Source organism: Vicugna pacos, chromosome 8, assembly GCF_048564905.1.
Source record: "Vicugna pacos chromosome 8, VicPac4, whole genome shotgun sequence".
NCBI classification, from domain to species: Eukaryota; Metazoa; Chordata; class Mammalia; order Artiodactyla; family Camelidae; genus Vicugna; species Vicugna pacos.
In genome coordinates, this window is record NC_132994.1 from 43,116,768 (window position 1) to 43,130,502 (window position 13,735).

At 40.7% G+C, this 13,735-nt stretch overlaps 1 protein-coding gene across 1 annotated transcript; it reads left to right on the plus strand.

Annotated features, from left to right (window-relative positions):
• Positions 1 to 332: 332 nt before the first annotated feature.
• On the plus strand, positions 333 to 13,185 carry GJA1 (gap junction protein alpha 1). Its single transcript, XM_006200105.4, has 2 exons — positions 333 to 535; positions 10,273 to 13,185. Exon 2 carries the CDS (start codon positions 10,289 to 10,291, stop codon positions 11,435 to 11,437), a length of 1,149 nt encoding a protein of 382 aa, XP_006200167.1. The 5' UTR covers positions 333 to 535; positions 10,273 to 10,288; the 3' UTR covers positions 11,438 to 13,185.
• The last annotated feature ends 550 nt before the right edge of the window (positions 13,186 to 13,735 follow it).

The window sequence follows — 13,735 nt, forward strand, 5'->3', positions numbered from 1 at the left end:
TTCCATCACGTAGTACTATAAAAAATACAACTTTTTATTATCCCTGGACTTTTGGTGAAAAAAGCACTAACTAAAACCGCAACTGTTATCTGTAAGGAGTAACTACAAGTGGTGGCATTCACGTCTCTAATGCTATGTCGTTTCTCTCGTCAGCACATTTAAACTACAACTTTATCGAGGACCTGGCTACTCCTCCTGGCCTCTTCCCCGCATCCGTCCACGTTCGCCGGCCTCCTCTCCACTCTCCCGCCCGCCTTTCCTCATCCCCTCCCCTTCCTCCTAGTCCCTCCTCCTTGTTGAGTCAGTGGCTTGAAACTTTTAAAAGCTCTGTGCTCCAAGTAAGAAAAAAGCTTTTACGAGGTATCAGCACTTTTCTTTCATTAGGGGGAAGGAGTGAGGAAAGTACCCAACAGCAGCAGACTTTTAAACTTTAAATAGACAGGTCTGAGTGCCTGAACTTGCTTTTTCATTTTACTTCATCCTCTAAGGAGTTCAATAACTTGGCGTGCCTACTTCACTTCTTTTAAGAGAAAGAGTAAGTTTTAAGAACTTTACCTATTCGTTTCTTTTTCTACAAGTAAAACTTTTCTAAAGTTTTTAAATGTGTTAGAGTTAGCTTTGATGTGCTACTGTAAATGGAATGATGAAAGTGTTTATAGTTTTAAAGTTGAAATTGAACTTACGGTATTTATTTTTTGACTGTTAGAAAGTTTTCTTTTAATAACGCAACAGGTAAATAAGATTCAGACTCTTCTGATTAGAATAAAGAACTAATTTACTGGATATTTAGTTCTTCATTTTACAGTATAACTTTGCTTTTTGGGGTAATCAGTAATAGTCTTAAGTGCTTTGTAACTTTTTTTGGGTTGGGGGGTAGGGGCCTAGGCTGAGAGTTTGACTGACAACAGCACAGAAATCAAAGTGCAAATTTGCCTAGTGTGCTTGCTATAGAATTCTACGCTTTGTGCTTTTTCATATGGAAATCTTGATTGATGTTTTATATCCTTGCAAAGCAAACTTAACAAAGTGCTTTGTTGAGACCTTGCGGTTGCTTGGCTTCCACGTGGTCCTTTCCTAGAATTTCCCCCAGCATACAAAAAGGTATAAAAATCAGAGTTTGTAATATTGAGGTTCTTAAAGCAACAGTAAAGAATTACTTTGTGTTAGTAATCGCTCTGAAAAGATCTGAGACCCTCAAGAGAGCCACCTTTGAGTCGACCACGTTGGCAATTCAGAAGGTGAAATCCCTTGAATGGGTGGTGGTTACTTTCAAAGCATTGAGAGGGAGGACAGACGTTTAGAAAAGAGTGTATGACAGGGTGCATTTCCAAAACGCTCTCCTAAGACGGGGCTCCTAGAAAGAATATGAAACGAAGTCTCTGAAAACAGCGCCTTAGAGCTAACACGTCCCTCCTCCCCCCACCCCTCGCCGCCACCTTCCGCTTGTCTGAACCTGTAACAGAGTTTAGAGCCCTGGAGCAACTTTTTTGAGTTTGAGCCACTAGGGTGCTGCCAGTAGGCAAGGATAACGCTGATTTGTTATATGAAAGGGTTCAGTTTTCTTACATGCTCTTACGGGTAACACACATTGTTAGCCTGAAATGGAACCGTGCACTTTCTTACCCGATAAGGTTTTTTTGTCTGTTCTAACTCCACTAAGTAGTTTAAATTCTTGGTGTGATCCTGCGTTTGAAGGAGAATGCTGAAAAGCAAATAAAAATGAAAGCTTTGTGGAAGGAGGATGGGGGCCTGGGACCCGGGGGCGCGGGGCACCTCCTGCCATCTTAGCATCCGCCCGGCTCGCCCGGGCTCCTACGCTGCCCAAATCTCCCGGTTTTGTAAAGGTTTGTTGAGATGTTTCCCCCAAATCCTTACAAGTCAAACCGAGCGCAGGTCCGAGTCCCGCCACTGGAAAGGAACCGGAGGCGGAGAGCGGCGCCGGGGAGGGGGGCTGCGTGCCAAAGGGTAAAAGAAGAGCAAATGTTAATTAAATTAAATTTGTCAATCTAATTTCCCTTCCCTCTCCTCCCTAACCGCAGTGACCCCCCCCCAACTTGTTGAATCCTACTGTATAAGCCTTGATAAGGAAACCTCAGTACCTTGGGAATTACTGTGACTAACTGGCACTTGTAACTCTTCTGAAAGTTCTCGAAACGTCCCAGGAATGTGGGGGTGGGGAAGGGGGCGCGGAGGAAGCCCTGTAATGAAATGAGTAAAAAGCTAATGACTAATGAGACGTGCGTCCAAAGCCAAATCAGTACTGAATTCGGAAACTCACTCATCTAGTGCCTAGCAGCGGATCACCCATGCCATTCAAATGTCCACGGAGCATCTCTGATATAAACCTTATCAAAAGCTCTCCTGGACCAACCTCGTCCACATCCTGGGGCGTGCCTGTGTTTCTCTCCAGGAGTACAAAGTGGGGGTGGGAAGAGGAGAAGTATAAACTGTTGGAAAAACAGACATGGCTTTACTGAATGTGGGTTTCTTTTGCTTCTCAAACGAGTTAGTAGAGAAAATGCTTAATCTCACCCTCTGAAAATTGGGCACACTTGAACTCTGTCTTAAGTGCCTCAGGCAATTTGAAGAATAGATTGTGAAAAAAAATTTTGGAAGCCTAACTTTTGGTTTTGTACATAGCTTGCTGAAATTGTGTAATAGTACAGAGATCTCACTAAATTAACCACATCCCCAAGAATGAAATAAGCCAGTTAGGTAGAAAATACTTTGGAGGAAAAGTAATTAATTCTTCTAAGTAGGCCAAACTGGCCAGAAATTCTACCAGTGGCAGGAATGCGTTCTGTCCTTAGCAGTGTGTACGTGGTGCCCTGTAGTTCCCAGAGCCAAGGTGTAGTTGTCACCTGTCTTTCACCTGGAAAATGCAATGATAGTGCTTTGATCCTACTCTCTTCACGGTTTAAACACATTCCACATTTTTCTACTACCTTTTATAGTTTATCACCACAGCTGCCAGGTCCACTCAATTCCTCACCCTTTACAGAGTAATTCCCACATTGCTGACCCTCCCTGGGAAACACACTTCCAAGCAAGCATCTAAAAGGGCGTGTTTTCAGATATTGAGAGTTGTTTTGTTACTTAGATGTTTTCCATTCCTGCATAGAGAAGGATGAAAAACTCAGGATACAGCGCATTCCTTCCTTTCTCTGACAATACCCAGAGGTGTAGCTTAGTGTGAGCCTCAGAGCCTCTCTCTCTGTACACCCGGGGGAAGGGAATGATAGGAAAGTCACCAGTGATTAATACCTTCTACTCCACCCTTCCTGCTCTGACTTCCCTTCAGCATTCTCGGTTGTTTGAATAGATTGTTGAAGTGTATTCTCACACATTAGTGCAGCTTTGAGGAGAGAAGTTCTTATCTAGTGTTTACCATTGATGTCAATATTCAATATAGATAAGTGAAATTAAAAAAATCCCCCGAGTTTCTCCATAGGAGCCCCCCCCCACCCCCGACCCCATGCCTTGGGATAACTACATATATTCTCCACTTCGACTGTCTGGATTCACCATTTGGCTATGTATGTATATACACACTGTGTTTTGCCAAATTAAAACATAAACCATGGTAAGCCATTTATATATATATATATATATACATATACATACAATACATACATAGATATATATTTCCTCAAAAATTTCTTAATATTTTCTATAAACTTCATGTCCAGATTTTCCTAGATTTCTAAATAATTTCTTAAAAATGTGTTTTACTGGATGTTTAAAATTCACAGTAATAGAGGAAAAGGAGTGATTTTTAGCAATTTCTGTGAAGCAGATACATTCCATAGGCTATGATATTTTTTCATGATTTAGAGGAGATGGCTCCAAAGAGAAACACAGAGACAAGCAGACCCTTTCATGGTCTTGTCTCCCTATTAATTGATAAAAGGTAAATTCCTCCTTCTCATAGATCTCTGTGAGGTTGCTAAAAGAGCACTATTGTACTCATTACAAGACCATCTTGAAAACTTAGCATTAGGAAATTGTTAGTCATTTCTTACTTGCTGTTTTGCTAAAGAAAGGATGCCAAAATTAAAAAATAAGTGGGCTATATATCTAAAGACCATTTAAAGAGCAATAGCTAGACTTTACTGAGCTTTTACTAAGAGCTTGTGTGCATGAGTTACTCAGTACTCACTAAGGAAAATAGACTAGTCTTAATACACTTGTGAGGGCTCTGAAGATGGGTTTATGTCAACAGCATCACTGGGCCGTTCACTAAAAAGTCAACTCGGAGGTGAGATTTGGGGGAAGCGCCAATAACTGATAGGAATAACATTTTCCAAGTCCATCACCACCATCAAAGAACTCGGCTTTTAGCCTGCAGCTCTGATGTAGGCTCTTTCCTCGAGCACCCCTAAAATGACCATGAGAAACTTCTGTTAGTAGCGGAGTTGAGTGGCAGCTGTTCAACCAAGGAGGGGATTGTGTGTTTGGTAGGCGTCATCTTCTCTTTGAATGGAGTCCCTCACTCCTCAACTCCCATCTTATCTCATTGTTCTGTGGAGGCTGATGTAGGTTGACTATGTGATGAAAAAGGGTGAGAGTCTGAGGAGAGAAAGGCTTGTTAGTGTGTTTCCCCCCTCTGCAAAATCAATGCCACCCATCAAATACCTGCTGAAATGTAGCAGTATCATTCTTTAAGGGGAATCTAAGGCTAATCAGGGAGCTACGAGGCAGAATTTTAAACAGAATAAAATGTTTACATGGAATAGGTTTGATACACTACAGAGTTAGGCTGACTACCCAGGTACAAGAAAGCAGTCTTCTAATGAACAGGAAATATACATTTTCCATGGTACCTGATTCAAACCACTTAACTGCCTACATAAACTCACACTACATAAAAATTATATTAACCAAGATTGATATCAGTTATTGCTTTTCACCTTCAGAGCCCCAGTCTTACCCCCAAGATTTATCATTCTTGAAATAAACACAAGTTTTCACAGACTATTTCTTCCATTGCAAGGCACCATGGTGTTATTTACTCTCAGCGACAAGTGAACTGTGTAGTACAGTCAGAATTAGAATACTGCAGAATTGGAACAGGACAACACAAGGATTTTGTTGTTGTTGTTTTAAAATATTAACCCATAAAACAGCACAATAGTGAAACTGAGTACACATCTTATGATACCTGATGCTGCTCTGCAAGAACCCCCGTCCCTACAACCTTGTCTAGTAAATTCAAGAATTTGTTAAGGAGACTTTTCTTAATTCGATCATATTGCCTGCTCAGGAATCATTTAAAACATGCTGTTCCCTTCTTGAGCAGTTATCACTTAAAAATTTAATAGTCTGTATAATGAGATGCTGACTATGTAGAGAGAGAAGGATAATTTTTTTTTTTTTTTTTTTTTTACTGTGAAAATCCCTTTTCAATTAATTTGAAACTTCGGAAGTTTGGGGTATAACTACAATTAAGAGAATCCCAAGGAGAGAGTAAACAAAACTGGTGAGACCTGGGGCCTTTTCTGATTTAATTCATTCAGTAGATAGTTATTCAATGTCTCCTTTAAGCATTGGGGATAAAACAGTGGACAAAAGAAACCCCCTCATGGAGCTTGCAGTCTAGTTGAGGAAAGCAGATAGTGATAAATGCTTGTCACAGAAGCAGACAAGTCATAAACAGGTAAATATATGTCAAGTAGAACTAAGGGCCATTAAAAAACCAACAGGGCAAGGGGAATAGCAAGTGTCAGGTCTGGAATGCTGCTGGCTGATGAGGTGAGACCAGAGCGAGCCCCGGGAGGGAATGGAGCTGATCACGGCAGATCAGAGTTTTAGTTTTTTCCAGATTGACTGTTGGAGGAGAGTAGACTGGCACGCAGGGTAACCAGGCTCTTAACGTGAAACCTGATAAGAGGTGATGACGGCTGAGACTGGGCCGAGAGCAGGGGTGATGGTGAGACTCTCAGTCTGTTTTGGGGGGAAAATGGAACCTAGAGCATTTGCTGTTGGACTGAGTACAGGTTGTGTTCATTATGAGTGGGGATGAAAATGACTGAAAGAGCACCTGGCTGTTGTAACTGTAGAGGAATGGCCACAACGGGGCCCGCTCGAAGACATTTACTGCAAGGGAGAGGGGTTCTTATACAAATTAAAGAAAAACATTAGGAGGATTTACAGTTCAGTTTTGGAGCTTACAGTTTTTTGGCTTTAGGATATTAGAAACACACACATGGCACTTCCCTTCCCCACCCCTCAAAAAAATCCATTAAATAATTTTATCACGAAACAACCCTACTTACCTTTATTTTATTTTAATTCCCCACTTTCAACTCATTACAGCGTCTCTTCTTGGAAGAATCTTTCAAATGGGAAGTAAAATATTCTGTAATTCGTCTAATTATTAGAACATTAATGACACAGTGACTTGACTGCAGCTTTGGCCTGGTGATCTGTCTGTAAGGCTCTGGAAAAGGGGCAGTCAGAAGTAATTTAAAATGGGAGGTTTCTTTTCATTTTGAATAAAAAGTGTTGGAGTCCTTGTGCTCTTGGGGAGCAGCAAATGGAGGTGGAGGACAGAGTGCTGTGCAGTGGAGGGTGAGCTCAGTTCTCAAGTGCCCAGAGAGCCTCTGCCCCTCACACTGACACCTCCCCTCCCCTCGGCCTTTTTAGACACCCTGTCCCTTTCTGCTCTCCTGACATGTCCCCACTTCTAAATCTTTTGAATGAGAGAGCACCAAAAATGTCCAGAAACCATTGTTTGCCTGTTGGCCTGAAGCCTTACCTTAGAATCACCTGGTTCATTTGTTTAAAAAAAGAAAAAAGACAACAGAAAAGTGATTTCCCAGCCATCCCCACCTCATCGTATTCTTCCAAACTTGTGAGTGCCAGGAATGTATGTTTTTAACAAATGCTGCCAAGTGATTGTGATGCTATTCAGGAACCGCTGCAAAGAGTCCAGAGGGTCCTTGGACAGGTCACACTTGGGGTGCCTGTGGTTTTTGGCCTCTAGTCTAGAGGGCTAAGAAGAACAGTGGAAAATGTGACCCAACAGAGGACACAAGAAGTACGGTCCAGCTGCTGTCAAGCATTTACTCCTAATAAGATCTTTGCACAACTCCTTAACATGGGCCTTAATCTACATACAAAGTTCCATGTTGGGAACCTAGAGGTGAGGGCATGAATATATAGGATATATTCTGAACTGCCATGATTTTCTCATGTATCACAAGAAATATACCTGCCTCATACTGGTGAGCATGAATGAGGTACATAGTTCGTAAATCAACACGAGGGATCCTGTAAACATATAATTATGACCTCTCCTTAGAAAAAGGCATTAACTTTTCAACTATGACTTAGAAAAATGAAAATATTAATGGGGGTGAGGGGGCAACCAGTTAATAGAACTTTTGGTTCACAACAAAGTGAATGGCTACCAAAAAGGGTAACTGTTTTTGTTACCTCTCCTTGAGAATCACAATCATTACAAGCCATCACATTAAGCATTATCTGATGGGATTTATGACAGTGCTAATGCCAGATATCTACACGTTACAGGATACTGAGTGTCCAATTGGGTTATTCATCTTATTCAGATGAAAGAGCCTAACTCATTAATGCAAATGACAGTTGGGTGGGTGCTTAAAAGACAAGTTTGCAATTAAGTCACTGGTATATTAATAAAGAACTAATACCCAGAGAACTGCCCAGTGACCCAATTCACATACTATGGCACTATAGGGTATTTCTGTGGAATCTCGGGATTACAAGAAAGTCAGTTTTTATTTTCTCATAGAATGTAAAGAAACTTAGTAATTAATTGCCACAAGCATCTACATAATTATATTTTACTTTGATTAACATTGAAACACTGACCAAACTGACAACTTCTCTGTGTGCCTGAAACATGTTAAGTTTTTCTTAAGCTCAGTCATTTCATGCATGTGATGAGATGTGTGCAGTTTATCATTTTTTACTTGCTTGTTTTTGTTCTTCGTCCACCCTCCCACCCCCCACAATTGGAGTATTGAGCAAAAGCAGATGACACTGGCAAAATATTGTATTCTCTACGAACAGAATTAGGGCCAATTTACACATCATCACATAGCAAACTATCTACTGATATAACTCCAAAAGTTCTGTTATGTTTGTTTGACCCTCGTGGACTGTACTGCATTCCCAGTGTAGTATTTTCTGCTAAATTGTAGGTTTTTTGTTTTTTTTTTAATCTTTCACATTCTCTCACCATCAAACTATCCATCAAAGCTAAATTACTCCCTCTCACTTCAGGCTTCCCCTGGCTGTTTAACTCTTCGTCAACCCTACAAGCCTTTGTTCTTGTTTGACTGCTCTTTCCATAACATCAATTTCACTGTCTAATGTGTCACTTCACAATGTAAAATACCCTTTCCTAGAGGGGACACTCCCTTTTTTATGACCCCTGGGAGGCGTGATTTCCCTGCCCACCCGCCTCCCACTCTTACCCCCTGCAGTCTTTGGCCCTGTCTCTGGGCTGTGATCACAGATACCCACTGACTGCTAATTTTGATGGCTGGTGCAGTTTCAGTTCATAGAACAGCCATCTCTTCTTTGTTCCATCCAGGAAATCCCAGGCCAGGGTTCCAATTCATTTTGTTCTGGCCTCTGTAGCCAGGAGGTACAGGCATTAGACAGAAATGTAATACTGCTTGGAAGGGAAGAAAATTCTGGATTTCATTTACTTCCTACTAGGAGAAGATGGCTCACAGTTCAATACCAGATGAGAAAGTTCTTTAAATTCAGACAATGAACTTATTTCTAAGAAGCCTATGTAATCCTACTTGTAGTTACACTGTTTAAAATTCATGACCAAGCTCCTGGAAAGTCTTTGCTTTGCTTGCTTTTAATTTACCAAATAATCTTTGACTACTTCATCCTGTTCTGAATCCTCCAATTACTCTCTGCTGAAAATTAGACTAAATTCTCTCTGACCAACCCATGTAATGGTAATGTTACTTACTTCTTCCTAGATTTCAGCCCCTGCTAAGATTGTATATTATCAAAATATGGAAACATTTCTAGCTTTAACCCAGATTTACTGTAGTTTTAAGACCAACGTTATGCATTGGGAAGCCTTGGTCTTGGGACTGAAAATTTTTTTCCGGCTTTACTGATAGCTGAATATTGCCTATACACTTACGACTTCAATTTTCATCAGTTAAATGGACTGTTGGCAATTAGAAGTATAAATTGAGCTAGATAAATAACTTTTGGGATTCTTGTCATCTCTACAGACTTGAGGCTATTTCTCATCCCCAATAATGGGGAAGTCCTAGGCTTAAGATATCTAGGTATCGATGGGGAGTTAAATGAGTGTGTAAACTGAGGGCCCACAGCCCAGTAAAGGAACTTGAAGGTGGACAGCAATCAAAAGATAAAAGTTAATCATTTTTTGCTAGAGATAACCCCTTAAAGTGATGTTTGTATTTCTCAGGCTATAATTAGTATTGAAGCCAACTATACTCTTCCATGAAATGTGATGTGCCCTCAGCCTTTGTTTTTGAAAGTAGATTCCTGCATCTAGTTATACATTGTGTTAAAGTGGTGTGTTTCAGTACCATATTTTCCTCCAGGCAGAAGACAGACTTGTGAACCACATAAGTCACTGCTTAAGAAGAAACAGAAGTATAAATGACCACAATACAGAGTATGCACAAATTACACTTGAAATACCAAGGAGAACTATTTCAGGGTACAATTAGGAATAAAGTGTTATGTGTACTGGGATTGAGGTTTGAAAACAGGTTGCGTGCAGCGTGCCTGTGCATGGGTACGGGTGTTCTTACCTCGATTCTTAGGTACCCATGCTTTTTGAAGACCTCACATCAGCATTTTGCTCAGGCGTGCAGGCAGACACAGGCCTACCAGGCAAGAGCTGTCCTCATTTGTCAGATGGCTAAAATAAGCAGAGGCACTTAGCACAGGCAGCTTCTCAAGTCACATGGCAAGGCAGTGGCTGAGCAAGTAATACATCTTCGCAAGGTTAAGATTGCAATTTACTTGGCACATGGGCTCTGTTGTTTCTAAGATTTAGCACGTCTCAAGAAAATTTAAGACCTCTTTTCAGGGGAAAGTGGAAGAGTTTGCACTTGTGCTGTTTCTGTTTGTTTGTTTGTTTTGTTTTTTGAGTTTTTGGAAGAGTGCTAGAAAGAGGTGAGACCTTTTTGCAATATTTTGACTGTTGGCTGAAGGAAACTACATGTCGAACTAATGATTTGTAGTCTGCGATCATTTAGTCATCTTTTTGTTTCTTTTCAGGCGGTGCCCAGACAACATGGGTGACTGGAGTGCCTTAGGCAAACTCCTTGACAAGGTTCAAGCCTATTCCACCGCTGGAGGGAAGGTGTGGCTGTCTGTCCTTTTCATTTTCAGAATCCTGCTTCTGGGGACAGCGGTTGAGTCAGCCTGGGGTGATGAGCAGTCAGCCTTTCGCTGTAACACTCAACAGCCTGGTTGTGAAAACGTCTGCTATGACAAATCCTTCCCAATCTCTCATGTGCGTTTCTGGGTCCTGCAGATCATATTTGTATCTGTTCCCACACTCTTGTACCTGGCACATGTGTTCTATGTGATGCGAAAGGAAGAGAAACTGAATAAGAAGGAGGAGGAACTCAAAGTTGCCCAAACCGATGGTGCCAACGTGGACATGCACTTGAAGCAGATTGAAATCAAGAAGTTCAAGTATGGCATTGAAGAGCACGGCAAGGTGAAGATGCGGGGGGGCTTGCTGCGAACCTACATCATCAGCATCCTCTTCAAGTCTGTCTTCGAAGTGGCCTTCCTGCTCATCCAGTGGTACATCTATGGATTCAGCCTGAGTGCTGTTTACACTTGCAAAAGAGATCCCTGCCCGCATCAGGTGGACTGCTTCCTCTCCCGTCCCACGGAGAAAACCATCTTCATCATCTTCATGCTGGTGGTGTCCTTGGTGTCTCTTGCCTTGAACATCATTGAACTCTTCTATGTCTTCTTCAAGGGTGTTAAGGATCGTGTAAAGGGAAAGAGCGATCCTTACCATGCTACCACTGGCCCACTGAGCCCATCCAAAGACTGTGGATCTCCAAAATATGCTTATTTCAATGGCTGCTCCTCACCAACAGCTCCCCTCTCACCCATGTCCCCTCCTGGGTACAAGCTGGTTACCGGAGACAGAAACAATTCTTCCTGCCGCAATTACAACAAACAAGCGAGTGAGCAAAACTGGGCTAATTACAGTGCAGAACAAAATCGAATGGGGCAGGCAGGAAGCACCATCTCCAACTCCCACGCACAGCCTTTTGATTTCCCTGATGACAACCAGAATGCTAAAAAACTCGATGCTGGCCACGAACTACAGCCTCTAGCCATTGTGGACCAGCGACCTTCCAGCAGAGCCAGCAGTCGCGCCAGCAGCCGACCTCGGCCTGATGACCTGGAGATCTAGATCCAGGCTTGAGAGCATCAAGATTCCACTCAATGTGGAGAAGAAAAAGGTGCTATAGAAAGTGCACCTTAGGTGTTTGCTTAGTTCCAGTGGAGGTGGTACTCAACAGCCTTGTCACGAGGCTTAGAAAACAAATACATTAGAATACCTGGTTCCTTGGGGGTGTTAGGGATAGGAAGGTGGGTGGAGAGGGGGGAGCTGAGGGAGGTACATGTTGGTATTTAATGTAGTTGATTCAGAGAACCTAAGTTCTAAATAAAAGATGCATTAGGCTATCCATAGGTGAGGGCTTTTCCCCACACCCCCCCCCAAGAATAGTTCTGTGTATGTGAAAGAGTGGGTGATGTTTTTGACTAGATATTTTTTTGTTTTACCAAGAAACTGAAATAACTTTGGCCAGGAGAAAGTAATTCCTGAACATCTTATTTCTCTTTATCAAGAAAAAGACAGAGGATTGTCCTTATGTCCCTGCAAGAACATTCCATTGTTAAAATTTGCACTTTGAAGGTAAGCTTTTTCAGCCTGACCCTCCAGGTGTCAATGGACTCGTGTGCTACGATACTTTTTATTCTTGGTATCAGTTTAAAAGTTCAGACAAGGCCCACAGAAGACTTTCCATGCGTTTGCACATCTCGGCCATTCACATTTACATTCTTTTTTACATCCACTTGCAGATATTATTACCATCACCTTGCATCATTCCTCAACTACTATTCACATTCATTTAGTGATTTCCGTAAACCTTTTAAAACAGTTGGGATGTCACTTAACGTTTTGTGAGTTAGAGTCAGGGAAGAAAGCCATGCTCAATATTTAACAATCACTTGTATGTGTATGTGTGTGGAAGAGTGTGTTTTATTTGTCATGTATTGGTACAAACAGATGCAGTATATATTCACAAACACAGATTTGAAAATAATGCACACATGGTGTTCAAATTTGAACCTTCCTCATGGATTTTGTGGTGTGGGCCAATATGGTGTTTACATTATAGAATTCCTGCTGTGCAAGTAAAGCACATTTTTTTTTCCCTAAAATATTTTTTCCCCAGGTATCCTATTATGGATACTGGGGTTATTAATTATGATTCTCTTTTTTTTCCTTTCTTCTTTTTTCTTTTTTTTTTTTTAGAATATAGCAGTAATGCTATTGCAGAAATGAATGATTTTTCTTTTTCTGAAATATAATCATTGATGCTTGAATGATAGAATTTTAGTACTGTAAACAGGCTTTAGTAATTAATGTGAGAGACTTAGAAGAAATGCTTAGAGTGGGCTATTAAGTGTGCCTAAATGAATTTTACAGTAACTGGTATTCTTGGTTTTGTTCAACGTAATATACATTAATTCAGAACTTGTATTTGAAGTTTGACAGTCTTTTGGAGTAACCAGCAACTTTGATGTTTGCACTAAGATTTTATATGGAATGCAAGAGAGGTTGAAAGAGATTTCAGTAGTACACATGTAACTAATTTATTTGAAATATATCCGAAGGAAATCTACCAGTTTCTTCAGATGCCTTTTTAGAACTCATCACAGATGATTAGTGAAAATGCAGAGTGTCATACTTTTCTTCTTGCATGTCAACAACATAAACGATTTTGTACAGTGAGAAATACTAATTTGTTTGACATTCCATGTTAAACTACTGTCATGTTCAGCTTCATTGCATGTAATGCAGACCTAGGCCATCAGATCATGTGTTCTGAAGAGTGTTCTTTATTCAATAAAGTTTTAATTTAGTATAAAGATAGCCTCCATAACCGTGTGATTTTTAAAACTTTTGTTGCATCAACTTTTATTGCATCTATTCACAATGATCAAAGACATTTCTGTTGGTTGGGGATTTGGGCAGAGAAGATTCACAAGGCTCCAGAATCTTTAAAAGGACAGTGTTTTTTATTAGCTCAGTTCTGTGCAACATTGACCAACATTTTTGGATATTTATTCGATGGAGAAGATAAAGTATAAGAATGTTAAAGTTGGAAATTAAGATTAATGAGATGTGTGATAAAATCTAAAGGTACTACTGAGTAATTTAGTAGATCTCTACATTGACAGAAGTAAGCATAAACAGATGGGGGTGTGAACGTCTTAAAGCTAGAGAGCCTTTTAGATGTAAAAGAATTAGAAGAGTCAGTTTGAGTATGGTCATGTTCTGTGACAAAAGAATGAAATAAATATAATCCTATTATTCCAAGACATTGTGAAAACACAGAAAATAAGATTTAAAAAATTTTCATCACCCAAGGAATTGAACAATTCAGAGAGACCAGAACAATTCTGGGCAATTGATAAT